The 17,371-nt window shown below is 41.5% G+C and overlaps 1 protein-coding gene across 3 annotated transcripts in view; it reads right to left on the bottom strand.

The window, feature by feature from the left end:
• The window catches only part of FLT4 (fms related receptor tyrosine kinase 4), a 133,520-nt gene that overhangs the window by 49,800 nt on the left and 66,349 nt on the right, over positions 1-17,371 (bottom strand). For 2 of the 3 annotated variants that reach the window (XM_072990071.2, XM_078385649.1), the window contains exons 6-11: positions 16,915-17,054; positions 15,968-16,139; positions 14,971-15,088; positions 12,413-12,567; positions 10,640-10,802; positions 3,621-3,762 (exon numbers count right to left, since the gene is read on the bottom strand). In XM_072990071.2, the coding sequence (XP_072846172.2) occupies positions 3,621-3,762; positions 10,640-10,802; positions 12,413-12,567; positions 14,971-15,088; positions 15,968-16,139; positions 16,915-17,054 (890 nt within the window). The remainder of the gene's footprint in view (positions 1-3,620; positions 3,763-10,639; positions 10,803-12,412; positions 12,568-14,970; positions 15,089-15,967; positions 16,140-16,914; positions 17,055-17,371) is intronic. The other variant, XM_078385650.1, reaches the window with a different exon arrangement.

The following is a 17,371-nucleotide window of genomic DNA, read 5'->3' as shown; positions in this document are numbered from 1 at the left end:
GCTGTAACAAAAGCACACACGCACACTTGGAAGAGAGGCTTTTCTGGAGTGTGTCTGTGCTGATGCTGCTTCTGTGTTTATGTGGTTCTGCCTCATGAGGTGAGAGATGAGGGGAAAGGTACTTCAGCAAAACACAGCTTTGTTTGCATGCACAGTTCGTCTTCTCTTTTCTGCATTGGTTCAAGCAATCATGTCTAAATCAATGTGAAAGGATCTGTTTTTTAAAATGTAAAACCCCCTGCAGTGGAGGGGAAGAACTACGGATAGGAGAGGAACTCCAGGCTGATTCACATTTCCCCTTGCAACATGTGATCAATGGAAAAAATGTGAATCAGCCAGTCCCAAACTCACAGTATTTCCCTCAGTTTTTGTCACTGTGGTCACACCCTGAGAGAAATCAATTGTCTCTCCGTGGAACAATGCTTTCAAAACCTGGGGCTCATCATAGCCTTGAGGAGAGGAAATGTGGAGTGACTAATGTTTAATTAACATAGGGTTGTAGTTTAACAATATTGTAATTTAACAGGTGTAAATTTTAAACACTGGAAGTTTAATGGGTTCATCTTCTGATTTCTACCGTACAACAAATTAATTTTCAGATCTAATGTTCTTGTTGCTTCCAGACTACCCCTTCTTTTACTCTATCTGTCATACTTTGTTCCCTTTTTTAAAAATGGGGTATCCAGATGGTGTTGCTGTATTCCAGTGTCTTCTTTTTTGATTCTTCCCTGTTTGTTGGGACCTGATTTGTGGCCATTGTTTTGTCAAGAAAATACAGTTGCAATATGTGTACATGCAAAATATTACTAAGGTTTTCCAGAGCTTTTTTAGTTTTATAATAAGCAACTCCTGTTTTCAGGCTTTGAAATTTTTACTGTTTTTTGTTAAAGGGCTTAGGGTAAAGATTCCCCAAAGTATACACGGCTGATACTTTGAATACTCAGAGGCAAAACTATACACTCTGGAAAAAAATGGGTAGAAGTCACAGTGACTCCTGTCACTGCACATGACATGAACCTACAGTGGTTTCAAAAAAAGGACCCAAATCACACTTTTTAAAACTGCAGTAGAGCCTGCATACCTCCTCAGTACGGCAAAGGAATGTAAAGGTAGCAATTACCATACAAATACATGGAAGCCTCCCAGCTATATATTCACTATCGATCACACCAGATGTACAATGGCCAGACAGTAATGTCCTCACTTGGGGACATAAACCCAGCAGTTTTGTTTTGCAACAAACCCACAGTGAATATCTTTGCTGCAGATTAGTGCAATAGCACCTAAAAATGCAGAGCCTATTCCCTGGCCAGATTTAATGTAATGCCTTCAGCAGTATTATCTGGCAGGTTTCAGGTATTCCTTACAATGAAAGGAACTGCTCTTGTGAACTGGGAGGAACTGAGTAGCTGGTACACATGTGTTTATATTGCCCTCACTATTCAGAACTCCATGCTCAATATCTGGGCTCAGTATTGCTCAAGGTTAGAGGGTGGTCAGATATAGACTGAATGTGTTTTCTGTTAAACGACAGGGTGGAGAAAGTAGCATGCTTCTTAGCACACATAGTGAACAGGCCAAAAATAGCATGTTTTGAACCAGCACCCCCTGCTCGAGCCAGGTTTATGGATCCTCTGATGTAATCACTAGGCTAATTACAACAATAATTTTTTTAATTTATTATTATTACAGGGTACCTAGGATAGGGTGGAGAGTATGTCTTGTGGCATAAACAATAAAACTACATCGAATCTAAACAATCTTTGATATTGTTCCAGAAAGCTGCAAAGAAGTTCTACTGAATGTAGTTTTGATAAGGTGTTTTGTGTATGCTAATAAAGGTTTGTTTGTTTGACTGATTGATTAGTGCAAACATGTAGTTCCAGCCCAAGAAGAATACACTGTTAATTCCATCTGAATCCCAGTGGCAGCTTCTATTTACAGTTGAGGGAAATTCATTACAGATTTTTAATTTTTTAAAGCAAAACAGTAGTAACATACATTTTTTTAAAAGTATAACCTTCCTTCCCCAGAAACTGAAACTAACATTAAGTACAGGTAATGCTTAAATTAGATTATATATTCTGATCACAATTGTTTAGAAGGTACAGTATTGATGAAAAGCTAGAAACATGGAAATATTAAGTAACTTATGAACTGTAGTTGGTCTATGCAATTAAGAGTGGCTTGAATATAAGATCAATACAGGTTTAAGTTTATATATTGACAATTTATGTATGTTAATCTTTGGGGTTTATGTAGTCAGAGCTACATATCAAACGGATATGGCCTAAAGATGTTTAGTAGGGCAATATGGTCTATGTAGTCAGTATTATATGTTAGATGGATACAGTGGTGCCTCGCTTAACGAGTGCACCGTTTAACGACGAATCCGCATAGTGATGCGGATTTTGCGATTGTTTTTGCGATCATATTGCGATGTTTTAATAGGTAAAACATCGCATTGCGATGATTGGTAAGCGTTTCACTTACCGATCTTCGCATTGCGATGTTTTCAGAACAGCTGATCGGCGGTTCCAAAATGGCCACCGGATGAAGAAAATGGCTGCCCGCAGCGTTTTCGCGCCGATTCCTCGCTTACCAAGGCAGCAAAAATGGCAGCCCTATGGAGGATTCCTGCTTAGCGGTGAGTTTACCCCCCCCCATAGGAACACATTAAACAGAGTTTAATACGTTCCTATGGGGTTTTTTGTCTCATATACCGACGTTTCTGGATAGCGACGATTTATCCGGAATGGTGGGAATGGGGCACCACTGTATATGGAAAATATTCTCCCCGATTATGTGTTCTGTATTTGTCTTGTATGTTTGTTTGTGTTATTAATTAGAAATGAAAAAAATCCAAAAAAAGAAAAGAAACTGAAACTAACATTTAGCAAATCAGCAGATTATTCTAAGCATTTAATAGTAACCAATAGCTAGAATCCACAGGAAGCAAAAATAATATATAGATACACATTTGGGTGAACGTGCAAGCAATACACTTTTATCTAAAATTGCTGAAAGGACCTTTGCTGAAAGGACTTGCAATATGAAGGTACTTCAACAAAATACAGTTTTGTTTGCATGTACAGCTTATAAGAATTTAGCAAGGAAAGTAACTTGTAAGGTTGAGAAGACGTGCTAGATGGCCCAGAGACCCACAGGTCACCGATGGGCACATCTGTACACTGCTCACTTCAAATAAGAGCTTTGTACACATTTTGCTCCCACAACCATTTTTGGCTCATTTTTAATACAGTGACTTGATTGCATTACAGGATTTTTGGTTTGTAATACGTTAATGTGCTTGTAACAGCAACCATAGTAATTTCCCTACCACATTCATCATACCCTCTCTCAGTTCACTTCTGCAATACTTTATTTATTTATTTATTTATTTATTTATTGGCAGGAGGAGGAATATAACACATTTCTGTCTGGAGATGTATTGAAACAATTACATAATTCACTGACCACATGGCAGACCTTATTCCAATTGACTTCATGTTAAAAGTAATCCCATATGGTTGATCCTGAGATGGCTCCATCTCATCCGTTTGAGGTGAATCTCCCCTGCCTTTTTCCAACATAGAACGGAAATGGGGAAGTGGCCTCACCTTGTTCCTTCCTTCCACAAACTCTGTCCAGGTGTCAATGCTCTCAATGGGGTTCACAGCATCCAGTTGCGACACATCTTTCCAGTCTTTACACTCGGGCATCCGATCCCGCTGATGCCGTCGTACAGACCTCCGCTTGCTACTGTTCATCCAGAAGCCATGAAACAGGAGAAGAAAGGGGGAAACGGAAAGGTCTTATGAGCAGGGAAAGACGCAACAGAGAATGGAGCTGGACAAACATTACAGTGTTCAGAGGAAGTGTGCCACTTGCCATACACCACATTTTTATGGAGCAAAAATGAGAGATTTTTACTGCCTTCATGTCCTGGCTTCTGGCTGACTCTGAGAGACTGTGGGGGAGCAGGAGGGCTTGATAGGCCACAGCACTTGTCCATCAAGGTTTTTCTTAAAATCCAGGAACCAATATGGTTGTTCTTAGGAGTTCAAACTATTGGTGCAGAAGGTCAAAGGATACAGGTGTTAAGGAGGAGAGTTTTCTATAACCCCCTCAAGACAGTCCCCTCAAGGATACAGACTCTTTCTCTCTCCCTCTCCCTTCCTCCCTCCCCCCCTCTCTCTCTTTCTCTATCTCTCTCTCTTTCACACACACACACACACACACACAGAGAGAGAGAGAGAGAGAGAGAGAGAGAGAGAGAGAGAGGGAGGGAGGGAGGGAGGGAGGGAGAGGGAGAGAGAGAGATATGAGAAACAACAAGTGGACAGAATATTACTGCACTAGTGTACCATAGCGAGTGTGTTTAAAAAACAGGAAATCGTGATGAAGCCTCTCTCATCCTCTGGAGCTGGGACAAACAGAAACATTGTGGCCTTGGGAGACAGTACTCATAATTCACCAGCTCCTCTTCTTCCTGACAGGGCCACAAAGCATTACTGGGACTGGAAGTGCCCTCGTTTCCTCAACTAGTCAAATAGTACACTCATGGCATTGGTATTTTTACAGACACCCTACTTCCTCCTGAGTCAGTGGTGCTCCCTGCCACATTTCTCTCTTACCTTGCAGGCCTCTTCCTGTCTCAGTGACAACCAATCTTCCTTACCAAGCTGGCTGGCCAGAGAAAAAGAGCCAGCTTGGCTCTTGCACATTAACGATCTCAAACACAGGTGGAAATTCTGTTAATTGTCCTTGTTGCATAGAGCACTTCCACAACAGCGTCTTCTAGACAGGAGTCCCCTTATGGAAGTGTGCCTCTATATAAAATAACCCATTAAAGCATTGACACACTCCAATGGGTGCATCCTACACCCCTAATACCACCAGTATAAGCTTCTCCATGATTTCTCTCAATGTTAAGCAGCAGGAGCTACTGACTGAGAGGGAAAATATTGGGTGAAAGTCAGACCAGAACAAACACGACAGCTGATTCGTCTGAAGTGGGTATAGAACACAAACTATGGTGTGTGCTATGCTAACAAGAGAAAGGGAAGAAAGTCATCTTGTCTCCTAACCCAGGCAGAACAAGTGAACAAAGTACGCTAGGAGATGCCAGTCAAGGGTTCAAGACTTCCTTGGTAACTCCCTGGGCTTCCCATACAAAGGAGCTAAAGCCTTTGCGTATTCACCATAACAACGTTTCTGTCTGCTTTACTCCAGGTTCAGATGCCCTTCATGCACTTCAAATGTTATCCGTTCACATTGTAAATGACAGTGCTGATGCCTCCCTTGCTCAAATGTGTGCAAGTGAACCTGTATCTTTTACAAACACTTTTTACAATGTCAGGAAATCCCTTCTATGTCCAGCCAAAGGCCTTTGTTGTCCAATGTTCAGTTTTCTGCAGAGGCCGACCAGGTACCTGTGGGAAGCCCCACAGCTTACTGAAGAATAAGCATGGGGTGGGACTACTAACTGACCTGTGGGAAGCCCCTCAGGAAGTCAATTTTCACCTTCCACAGTTATTCTTCAGAAAGCTATATTTAGTTCAGTTCTGCTGTGAGTTGAAGTATAGCTTTATACAGTCAAGAGTCAAGAGTAGATTTCTTAAGAATCCTATAGCATTTGAATTATTCTTTCTGCTATGCTATTTAGCTGAAGGATGAATAGTGTGTGAAAACAAACCCTGAAATCTTTAAAGCAAAACTTGAGAGGTATTGACACCCACAATGTATTCTAAAATAGCATAATTTGCAAATACACATTCTAAAGGTTTTCATTAATGATTTACTTATGATGTTCTCATCCAAGGATGTTTCCACATATTTTGAAGAGGAACTAACCAGATTAAAATCATATTTCCCTTTAAACTTTAAAAAAAGGCCAACTTCCAGCTGAATGAAATATGCTCTCATTTTGTCTCTGCTAAGTCTGTTTGCAACAATGATTAGACTGATCCTATCTAATTCGAAAATCACCTTCCATTTTCCCATATGAAAACCTTATCTACTTGTGCTGTTCTTCCTAAATAATATTGGGAAATAATTTGGATTTCCCATGAGCTCTAGGCAGCATGACAAATGGTCAGGGACTTTGGAAGCTCTAGTAAAAAAATATGGAACACCCTTGGAGTGAGCTGTTGCAGTGTCACTGAAACATTCTTGGGTGCATGTATTATAGGTGGCACCGACAGATTTGCTTTTATGGGACATTGCTACAGCAGGCAGCAAAGGTATTGAGATGTATCTCTGTAATATTGCTACAGATTCCACTGATGCTGTGGCTCTGTTTCTTTTAAATAGGGTACTAAACTGTAGAGTCACTATTTTCTATTCAATACATTTGTACCAGCGGTATACATTTTCTGTAGTTAAACAAACATTTAGGAAATGTCACAGAACTGTCACTTGGTAATTTTTACTTGCATTGTTCCCAGACACACAAACAGTAGATATCTGCATTCTTTCTGTCATTGCGTGTGTGTGTTTTGTGCCATCAAGTTGGAACTGCCATATAGTGACCATAATAGGACTTTCAAGGTAAGTAATATATTTAAGGAGTGGTACCACACCCCAGTGAATTTTCACAGTCAAGCAGGGATTTGAACCCTCTTTCCCAGAGTCCTAGTTCATCACTCTACCCACTACACCACACTGGGAATTCCTATCTGTCAGTGACACCACATTATTAGGACAAAAAAAATTGTTTCAGAGTTTTAGAAAAACTCTACAACACTTAAATGGCACCACAAATTGCAGCTAGCTCAGTTGGCAAACCAGCATCTAGTTTGTTAAGTTGTGTGCAAAGGCAGGAAAAAGTCTTATTAATAAGTTATATTTCATGTTGGAATATTCACTACAGCGAACCCTTGACTTACGAACGTCCCTAGATACGAATTTTTCGATTTATGAATGGCTCTGTTGGCAAAAATTGCCATCGACTTGCGAATGGAGCTCGACCTACATTTTTTGTAAACGGAGCCATTCATAAATGGCTCCCTGCAAAAAGATAGGGAGAAACGGTGGGAAATTCAAATTTCCAGCCCTTTCTCTCTGCCTTTTTGCCTTCGGAAGTCTCAAAGGGCTTTCCGCCCGACATCGGAGGAAGCCCTTCGGGAGCTCCAAAGGTGCCCATCACGGTGGCAGGGACCCCCAGGGAGGTCTCCCATGGTGGCGGGCAAACCCTGGGAGACCTCCCTGGGGGCCCCGCTGCCGCGATCGGCACCTTTGGAGGTCTCAAAGGGCTTTCCCCCCAACATCGGAAGAAGCCGTTTGAGACCTCCGAAGCCAAAAAGGAAGGGAGAAAGGGTGAGAAACTGGAATTTCCAGCCCTTTCCCCCTGACTTTTTGCCTTTTGAAATGCTGGAACGGATTAATTCCGTTCCCATGCATTTCAATGGGAAATGGTACTTCGACTTATGAACTTTTCAACGTAGGAATGTCGTTCCAAAACGGATTAAGTTCGTAAGTCGTGGTACCACTGTATATGAAATGGTGAACTGAATTTATTTTACCAAGTGCAGGCAGTCACTGACCATTGTATTCATGTTTGCTTCTATTCCAGTGCAAATTTGAGTTCTCTGGCTGCTTCTGCTTCTTGTTCTCGACCAAAATTTATAGTGGTCTTAGAACTGCAGAGGTAGAAGAAGTCCTATGGTTCATCAAGTCCAGTCCCTGTCAGGGAGGCACAGTGGAGAACTGAACTCCCAACATCTGGCTATGCAGTAAGAGACGAAACCCACTAAGCTCTCCAGCAGTTCTAGATGTCATCACGGTTACTCTGCTTTTGGATGCAGCATTTTAAAGAAAATTGCTCATTAAATGTATCAGTCCGCAATCACAACAAACTTTGGCATTTTCCTTTTGGGGTAATGTAATACAGTGGGGTCTTGACTTAAGAACGACTTGAGTTAAGAACATTTTGACTTAAGAACCGCTCTCATAGGAAAATATTGACTTGACTTACATACTTAGATTTGAGTTAAGAACTGAAAAAAAACCACGTGGGAGGCAGGGAAAGTGCAAAATTTGAACTTTCAGTTAACTGTTGGCCAGTGAAAAGGGTGCCCGTCTGCTTCCTCACTCCTCCCAGCGTTTAGAGAGTGGATTGGGAGACAGTCTTCAGACTGCCTGGACTGTATTTTCCCTGCCTTCCCTGAACCTTTCTTGACCTAAGAAAAAAAGAAACAAAATATCCCCCTCTAGTGGTCGAAGGCGGAATAGCAGCTTCCCATTAGTTTCTATGGACGGAAAAGAGCAGATACAGATTAAATGGTTTTCAATGCATTCCTATGGGAAATGCAGATTTGACTTGAGAACTTTTTGACTTGAGAACCGCCTTCCAATACGGATTAAGTTCTCAAGTTAAGACCCCACTGTAAAGCTTGATCTCATCCACATCTGAGGAACAATTCTTGTTCTGTAGATTTAATTGAAAAGATCCACTAAAATGTTTGACTGTGATTTATTATCAGCGGTAACATTTCTGTGAAAGCACTGAGTTCAAGAACTTCGCTGTCCATTGCATTTTGGATGTTTGTATTTCTATTCCACTATAAATATTTGTCAATAGACCTGTCATTTTTGAACAGTTCTTTAATATAATCACACCATATTACAATTTTACCCTTGGTGTCAAGTACGAGAGAACTGTTTCTACCCAAGAGTAGTTGGCACTGCCATTTTTTTCTAATATACCTGCTGATTTATCAATCTTGTTACACAGAAGAAAGGAGTGGTGAATCTTCGCTGGTTTTTCATTTGTGCATATTGATGAAATTTGGCTTCCCTAATTTTGTTCCAGGTATTTTTGTGTAACTCTCTGTATTTGATTTTTTAAAAAAAATCTATTTTAATGGGGAAAATCCCATATTAATCATTAATATTTTCTCTGTCACCCACTTCTTTTTTTACACTGCTACATTTGAGGCTGGTGGTGTTTGTCATATCAATTAATACCATTTTCAGTTTAGAAAAAAGAATATTTATAACTGAGCTATCAAAGTGTGCAATCATATGAATGCCTTCATGAATCTGTTCCTTTCCAATAGTACACATAGCTGGATAAGTTTTTCTCCTTTCCTGTTTTGCCTTTCTTTCCTTCTTATTTTAATTTAAAGTGAACTACAGCAACGACAAGGTTATGATCTGAATTTATGGCAGCTCTCCTATATGCTTTCATTGGTTTAACACTTTTGGTATCTTTAATTAACCACACTACAACCTGTTTGGTTCCTTACAACAGTAATGTTGTTTGCGCTGTCTTGCAAGGATTTCCACATGTACCAATTTCCAGGTGATAATCCGAATGCGTCATAGGTAATTACAAGCTCTTCTGCATAAAACTGTGTAATTCATTCTCATTTTCATATCCCTAGTTTATATTTCCCAACAAAATCTCTACCAGATACTTTCGCTCTCTTAGCATTAAAATCCTCCATACTCAAAGTTGTGTCTTGCTCTTTGTATGTTTTTTTTAAACAATTCTGAGTTTGTCACATAATTTTTCTGTGCTTTCATCTTTATTGTCATTTGGGGCAGGTACTTGTATGGCAATGATGTCTGTGGGATTTGTCTCTTCTAGGGCAAGCAGTTTCTCGTCTGGGCACAGAATGAAGTTTGTACTGGCAGCAATTAACATAGTTTGTTACAATGAATGCAGTTCCACACTGATGCTGTGTGTCATTACTATTCAAATAAAACATTGTATGCCCAGAATTCATCTGTACTTGCCTGGCTTTTGGAAAAAAAAATCATTCTCAACCTGGTAATTCTTAGCACTCGTTGACAACCCCCCTTCCCCCAAATTAGGCTAAGGGAACAGAAGGTCGTTTCACATTTCTGTATAGCTGTGAGAAGTGCACTTAAAAGATATAAGGTGGTGTTTTTGGTTGACATCTGTATCTCAGCATTTACAGCCAACTGACTAACACCACATCTGTAGTTTTCCATACCAAAGGTTAGTATAATACTGTTTCCTCGAAAATAAGACCTAACCTGAAAATAAATCCTAGTATGATTTTTCAGGATGCTTGTAATATAAGCCCTACCCCAAAAATAATCGCTAATTAAGGGAAACCCTGCCCTCCACCATTGTGCAGCAACCAGAAGAAGATGACATAACTGTATTTGAATAAATGTAGATTGTTGTACATGGAAATAAAATAAACATCCCCTGAAAATAAGCCCCAATGCATTTTTTGGAGCAAAAATTAATATAAGACCCTGTATTTTCGGGGAAACACAGTAATCATCATCATCATCATTACAGGAACATCCACTTTACAGATCTCCATCATACCTAATTTGGTCCTGAACCAGCAGCATAAACAGCATATCACATTATTCACCAGAAAAGCCTGTGTCATTCCCTGCTCTCAATCCAACATGTTGTGTTACTCCTTGAGCAGTCTAACAGAAAGATCCACCTCATGCTCCAGTTCATTCATTCCTGGAGCAAGACAGATGTTCTTTCCTGCGTCACCCTGATCACGCCATGAAAGTTAGGCAGTAATGCTCCAAATCCTGGTTATACCATGTGCATGGGTTTAAAGGCCCGTACAAAGGTCTTCCTCTCCTGCTGCAGCATTAAGAATCCAGTAAAGACTCAAGGAAGAAAGCCACTCACAGAGTATGTCGGGGGAACATCCGGCAGGGTGTCCAAGGCCTCCACTGCCACTGGATCCTTTCTGGTGCTGGGATGCCATAGACGGTGCAGGTGAGCACATGCCGGCTTTTTCGGGAATAAATGTTTGGTGAGGATGCTTCTTTCTCATGGATTTGAGGAGGAACTGAAATCAGAAGAATAGAAACATGGATTTTGTGTGTGTGTGTGTGTGTGTGTGTGTGTGTGTGTGTGTGTGTGTGTGTGTGTGTGTGTGTGTGTGTGTGTGTGTGTGTGTGTGTGTGTGTGTGTGTGTGTGTGTGTGTGTGTGTGTGTGTGTGTGTGTGTGTGTCTCTCTCTCTCTCTCTCTCTCTCTCTCTCTCTCTCTCTCTCTCTCTCTCTCTCTCTCTCTGTGAGTCTTGGTAATCAGTACTCTGGGAGAACTGTTGGTGTTATTCCTTTCACCAACCCTCTAGTTGCCCAATGCTTTCTCCCAGGTCTCCTGAACTTCATGATGCAGATACTGCTGCTAGTAGCTGCCCTCATCTCCTTTAGAAAAGCAGCACATGTTGGCCTCTGATGCTTCAGGAGATTGCTGTTATGAGGAGGAGGAGGAGGACATTATGTCACATGCTTGAGGGGCCTCTGTTAACTGCTATAGATGAACAGGAAACAAACAAATAAAGGTTTTATTATTTCCCCTTTTGTCTTTTGGCTACAAGTTTGTCAGAGATGCGACTACTGGGATAATACGGATGATAGACTACCTCCAGGCAGTCTTGCATGTTTCAGCTTTTTCCTATCTGGTGACATAAGATTGCAGGGCCTTTTGTCAGAAGGAGACCCCATGAATTTTGTTCCTCTATTCATGTTTCTCACACATTTCGGCACCCTTCCTTCTGCTGCTGAGGGGCATACACTCAATATGTCTCAACCTGGGCAGGGCCAAAATCCACAACACTGGAAAGGGTGGAGGAACAGGTAGGCAGGTGAAACCCTTCCCCACAGCCATGTTCTTCCCTCAGTTGCCTTTTGGCCATTCTTCTGTAGGCCGTGGGAGCTTCATCTAGAGGGCACTTTATGTGGCTGTGTAAACCATGTGAGGGGAAACCAGATCAGGAATTCCCACTTATCTTGTGGCACAATGACACATTTATTATAGTGTATGATTTCACGAGTCCAATCTGTCAGATATCTCAAATACGGATGGTTTGCATTCCTGGTTGCCTTTAGTACTGTACACAGACAACGATATAGCTTCTGTAGGCAGCACATCTTCTATAAGTTCTCGCACTGCTGCTAGCAACCTATATAAGGGGCAAATTGTTAATTGTGCTCAAGCTTATTAATTTGTTTTATTAATATTGTGTCTTGCCCTTGCTCCAACAAGAAACAGAGTTAGCCAATTTTGTCCTCATAACAATCTTGTGAGTTAAGTCCACTAGATGCTGCAAGAGTGATGTAACTCCATTACTCTGTATCTTTTCATTCTCTTTTCCTTGTAATGTGTACTGTAACGTGTGACATGACATTTCTTGTCCAAAATGTTCAAACATCTACCTCCATTCCCACACACCAACATCCCAATTTAGTTCAGTCCCCTCTACTACAATCTATTTAAAATACAGCAACACTGCAAGGCTAAACAGTGCTATGTCTAATTTAGTCCCAATTGTGTTCCGATTCGTGGGATTATTTATGAAAGGCACTCTTCAGGGACAAATGGCTGCCAGGCTCTCAGGTGCTTCAGAGCCTTCTTCCTATTAGAATCCCACTGGTTATCTGTTCCCTTTTTACCATTAACAATCAGTTGGAGTTTAATGCTCTTCTCCAGTCCAGCTGGTCTGTTTTTCAGGACCAATGTATATGAGCCAGAATTTTGCTCTGCCACATCTTTGATCTGCAGAGAATACTGAGATTGTCTGTTGGATATTAACTTGCCATCTTTGAACCTGGGTATAAGCAAAGAAAGAAAATATGCATATGAATTATTTGTCATGTTCCTTCTGAGAAGACAACCACAGGACTCAAAATGATGACATTAGGAACTGGTTCTCCAACTAGGAGAAGCTGACTCTATTTGCTGATCAAAAGAAAAACATTAACAATCATCAAGGACTAAATGTTTTGGCCATTTATTTCAGACCCTGGAAGGTAACTTTTAAAAAGAAGTTGGTCATCATTATAGTTCCATGGCTTAAGTCATTAGTTAGCACTGTAGTTACATTTTTTTAAAAATAAACTCTACTTTCCCTGCTTCCCAGAAGTACTTAAAGTTACTTTTTATTTAATTAATGGCTACAGTCCACTGGCCTGTGGCAAAAACACCCACTCCCTTCCAGTTTATCTTATAATCAACTCAATATACTCAAGAGAGCATGAGACAATACCATGATACACCACATAAGCAAGACTTTATGATATTTCTCCTTCCACATCTAAAAATAATAAAAAACTTAGAAGTTACTTTTACATTGCATATGGAGTGAAGCCATTTCCCATAACTATGAAAGTAACTAAAAACACATTGATATGGCAAATGGAATAAAGTCATCCTGTTATATCCTGTTTTATCTTCAGTGAGCTCAGAGTGGCATACATGGCTCTTCTCCTTCCCCCATCTTCTCACAGCAGCCCAATCAGACTGAGAAGGAATTGAGGTTGTTCATTTGCATTGCTGCATGCAGTGAGGCAATTGATAGTAATTGAAAAACTATGGGACAGTCACATGGCTTTGAATCGCTGTTCGCATTCTTGTGAGCAGGGCTGACCATCAGCTGATTGGTGCTGCCTGGGAAGCTGGAGAAGCAGTGGAGCTGAATTCCCCAGCTGGTAGGAAATCCCGCTTCTGCAATCCCAGTCGGGGGATGTGGCTCTGCAGCTTCTTGTGGCTTTCAGGGGCAGCACTGATCAGCTGATGGTTGGCCCTCCAGCTGCTTGGGAAAAGCCGCATAGAGAATCCACCACCTTGGTGGAGGCCTCCACCACCCACGCTGCCTGAAAAAAACAAAGTTAGTCATAGGCAGCAGTGATCGGGTGGCCGGGGAGGAGGGGGCGGTGAATGGAGGGGAAAGAGTACAAGAGGCGAAGGAGTAAAAGTGGAGGGGACAAGGGGTAAAGGTGGGAGGGTATGGGGACAGGTGACTGAGGGGTGGGCAAGCCATGGGGGTTACTTTTATTATTATTTTTAAATTTTCTGCTATCAGATAATAGTGCTATATCAGACAGCAGGATTAAAAAAAAAAACCAAGTGGCAGAGGCATTCACAAATGTGGGATTTACATGTTCACATCCACCCCAAAACAAACAGACTTCTAAGAGGGGAGCAGAAAAATTTGCTCCCCTGGCACAGCAGTCCAAGCATGTACGTGCCTCATGTCTACACTTAAATTTATGTCGCCTTTTAAAGCAGAATCTGGTACAATTGGGGGGGGGGGCGGTCATTGTCAGTGGGATCAGGCCCTGAGAGAGAGAGCAATTGGTTCAATGTCACTTTTAAGACTAACGAATTCATTTCCGACTGTGGTTTCATGGATTACACTATTTCTTCAGACCTGTGGGCATCTTGCAGCTCAACTCTTCACTTTCCTCTGGTTATCTTTTAGAATTGCCATTAATGGCATTCGGTTCGGTGACCAGGAAAAAAACCCCAAAAAATAGCACACAGCACACTCAGATGTACACAGGATGAAGCTGGAACCCATCTCTTGGGCTTTCTTTTTCATGTCGTTTCATCTGCATTTGGTCGATCAGAATGTGACAGCCTACAGGAGTTTGATTATCATTCATTCCTACTATGGCAGAGGATATACACGTCCAGACCAGAGTAGTTGCTGCTTCAGTACCAGATTCCACAACTATCCCTCAGCTGGAAAAGGCTCAGCTCAGTGCAGAAGATGTCATATAGCTATGGGAAATGTGGGTGGGACTATGAGTACAGTATGTGTGTGTGTTTGGCAAGAGACTTAATAATGAAAGACATGCCCTGTCCCAACTCTAACGTCTGCCAAGAAGCTACGAAGTGCGGGAAGTTGTAGAATAACATTTATTACTCTGCCTCCTCCTCTAGAGCTTGTCCATCACATAAGGCATTTGCTAATGAGACATGCTAAAGGATAACACAGTCAAAAACAGTGGGAAAAGCTCGATTTCTGATGTAGAGGTCCAAAGCCAACTGCTTTTCTTGACACGTTTTCTTGTGGGAGGAGAGGGTTTTTTCCTTGCAACATACATTTTGGCAAGAATCCTTATTAACAGCAATGGTCTTTCTCTTTTGCTCTTCCTCTTCTCTGCAAAGGACGCCCCCCCCCCCCCAATGCCTGCTAGACAAATTGTGCAAAGACAAATTGCATTACCATTGGAACTCAGGGAGAGGGTAGGCAACCACTTTCACTGGCAGCTTCACGCTTTCATCCCCTGCTGTTGCTTCTATCACTGGGCCCTTCCTCCACTCCACATTGATGAATGGCTTCTCTGTAAAACCAGGCAGATAAAGCAGAAAGAAGGAGAGGCAGAGTGAAAACTGTCAAATAATCTGAAGCAAGAGATATTATTAATCCGTACACAAAGCAGAAGCACGGACTGTAAAGAAAATAACCACACATGCATCTGTGGGATGCTGGATGGTGCTCTTGCTCTATTCTCCAGGCACAAAAATTGTGTGTGATGGTCAGTTTATGCCAGGGAGAGACAGTGCCATTTGGATCTATCTTTCATACAGGCTGGCATTGCTGTCCTACCAATGATGTATAATTGGATGAGGATTTTAATGGAACATTTACCACCCTTCTAACCACAACTTCTCAGCTCAACCAAAAATGTGCTTGGTAGGAGTAATGGTAGCCTATACCACAGGTCTCCTGGAGAATGACATAGGTATAAGGAAGGAAGGTGACTAGTTTCACAGTCAATTCACAAGCCATTCTGCCATTATAAAAACAAGCAGGCTATTTCTTATAAGGGAAAATCTAACATTTCAGTGGTAGAGAATTCCCATTACATCTTACCTGGAGAACAATAAAGTACTGGTTACTGCATGATTCTGAATTAAGTCATACACGGAAAGTCGACTTCTATGAATATACTGTATATTTCATTTTTGCCTGGTGGGGACACTTGCTCTTCCAGGCCACACATACAGAATGTATAGCATGTCCCTCAATAATGTGCTTATTAGCAACAGAGGATAAAGGGGCAGTATCCAGGGCCTCCTTTATCTGGCGATTCTTTCATTAAATGAAACTCAGCTTATTTGACCATCTCCATTGTTTCTTTAACAGACTGGTTAATTTTAAGTTGTAAAATACCTAAAGCACCTAAAAGTTTTCTATAGCCTGAGTTAATGGTTTTTACCATGTACGATGACATCTATGCTCTCCTTCAAGTCCTGCTCCCCACTGCTAGCCATGCACGTATATTTTCCCAGGTCTTGTTGGCTCACATTTTGGATGATCAAGATGCTGGAGAGCTCGGTATGTGTCTGCTGGGATCGCCTCTCAGGCTGTTCTATGACTTTCCGGTTCATCTGCCAGGAACAGGTGGTAAAAGAAAAAGGAATAAACAGGTACGGCTTTAGGAGAGGAAAAAGCTTGCTTGAAGTTCTCCATCACCCCAGGACTGTAAGTTAATATGCAATGTATATAAAGCTGATCAAGCAATTTTGGTGCTAGAGATATAAAGTCATACAAGTTTCTGTTTTTTCCTTTGGCAGTAAAAATAGTGCAATTACAAATGACTAATAAGTTGCCGCCAGTTCATGCTCCCTCAAATCAACCACCTCACTTTACCTAATGCTAGGAATGGACCTGCCATGCTCTCACTGTGACCTTCTTTCCCAAGATGGATAAAATGTTTCAAGGAGTAAAACTGCCCTGGTTAGCTATCACTTACATACTTGTATGGGAGCATATAGTTAATGAGTAATTAGTGACCAGATTAGTTTCTCTGTCTATAAGATCCTTGCCTGCATACAGTGATAATACAGAGAGACAGATTCTAAGAATATTCTGAGCTAAAGCATGTTTAGAAATCGACTGAATTGCCATCTGTTTGGGAAGAGATAATTTTAGTTTTTTTGCTCTCTATCCACAAATTAGGGGCAGGGGGAATGAAAGCTGTAGGCCAACATGACAGGGATGGGTGGGTGTGGTGAATACGATTATACCAGTGCAATTAGATATATTATTTTATGGATGAATTTGGGCTTCTTCTTTTGCTTTGTGATCCAGAATGTTTAAAAAAGTGGAAGCACGCACCACCCACAGAAGCTAGGAATCAACAAGGCAAATGTTAGTCCATACCTGTTTAGCAGGGTAATCCCACTGGAAATCGACTCCTGAATTGAACTCGGCCCACACTGTACAGTTCAGAACTAATTTTTCTCCCACTAGTAGTTCCATGTCTTTCTTTGGAGACAACTGGATGTCATAAAGTTCATTCCCTAAGGCCATAAGAAAAACAGTTAGACACAGCTCAGCCTTTTTTGTGAAGCGCTTCCTCCTTCCCAAGCCTAGAAGCTCCCTTTCTTGTAAAATTCTCTTGTCAATTCCTCTCTCACTGGTGTGTGTTCCCTCTGACCAACTGGACACATGGATCCTCTCTCCTTCAACAATCCTGCCCCCCCAAGTGTGTGTGTGCGCTTGCGTGTGCACGTGTGTGCATATGCGCGTGCCTGCCTGCCTGCCTGTCTCTGTGTGTACCTGTTGGAATAAACTGGAAGTCTGCAGTCTGATCTGCTTTCCCCTACTATCCATCATG

The sequence above is a fragment of the Pogona vitticeps genome, chromosome 2 (assembly GCF_051106095.1).
Source record: "Pogona vitticeps strain Pit_001003342236 chromosome 2, PviZW2.1, whole genome shotgun sequence".
Taxonomy (NCBI): domain Eukaryota; kingdom Metazoa; phylum Chordata; class Lepidosauria; order Squamata; family Agamidae; genus Pogona; species Pogona vitticeps.
The sequence above is the reverse complement of the archived record's forward strand: the minus strand, read 5'-3'. Positions and strand labels throughout refer to the sequence as shown.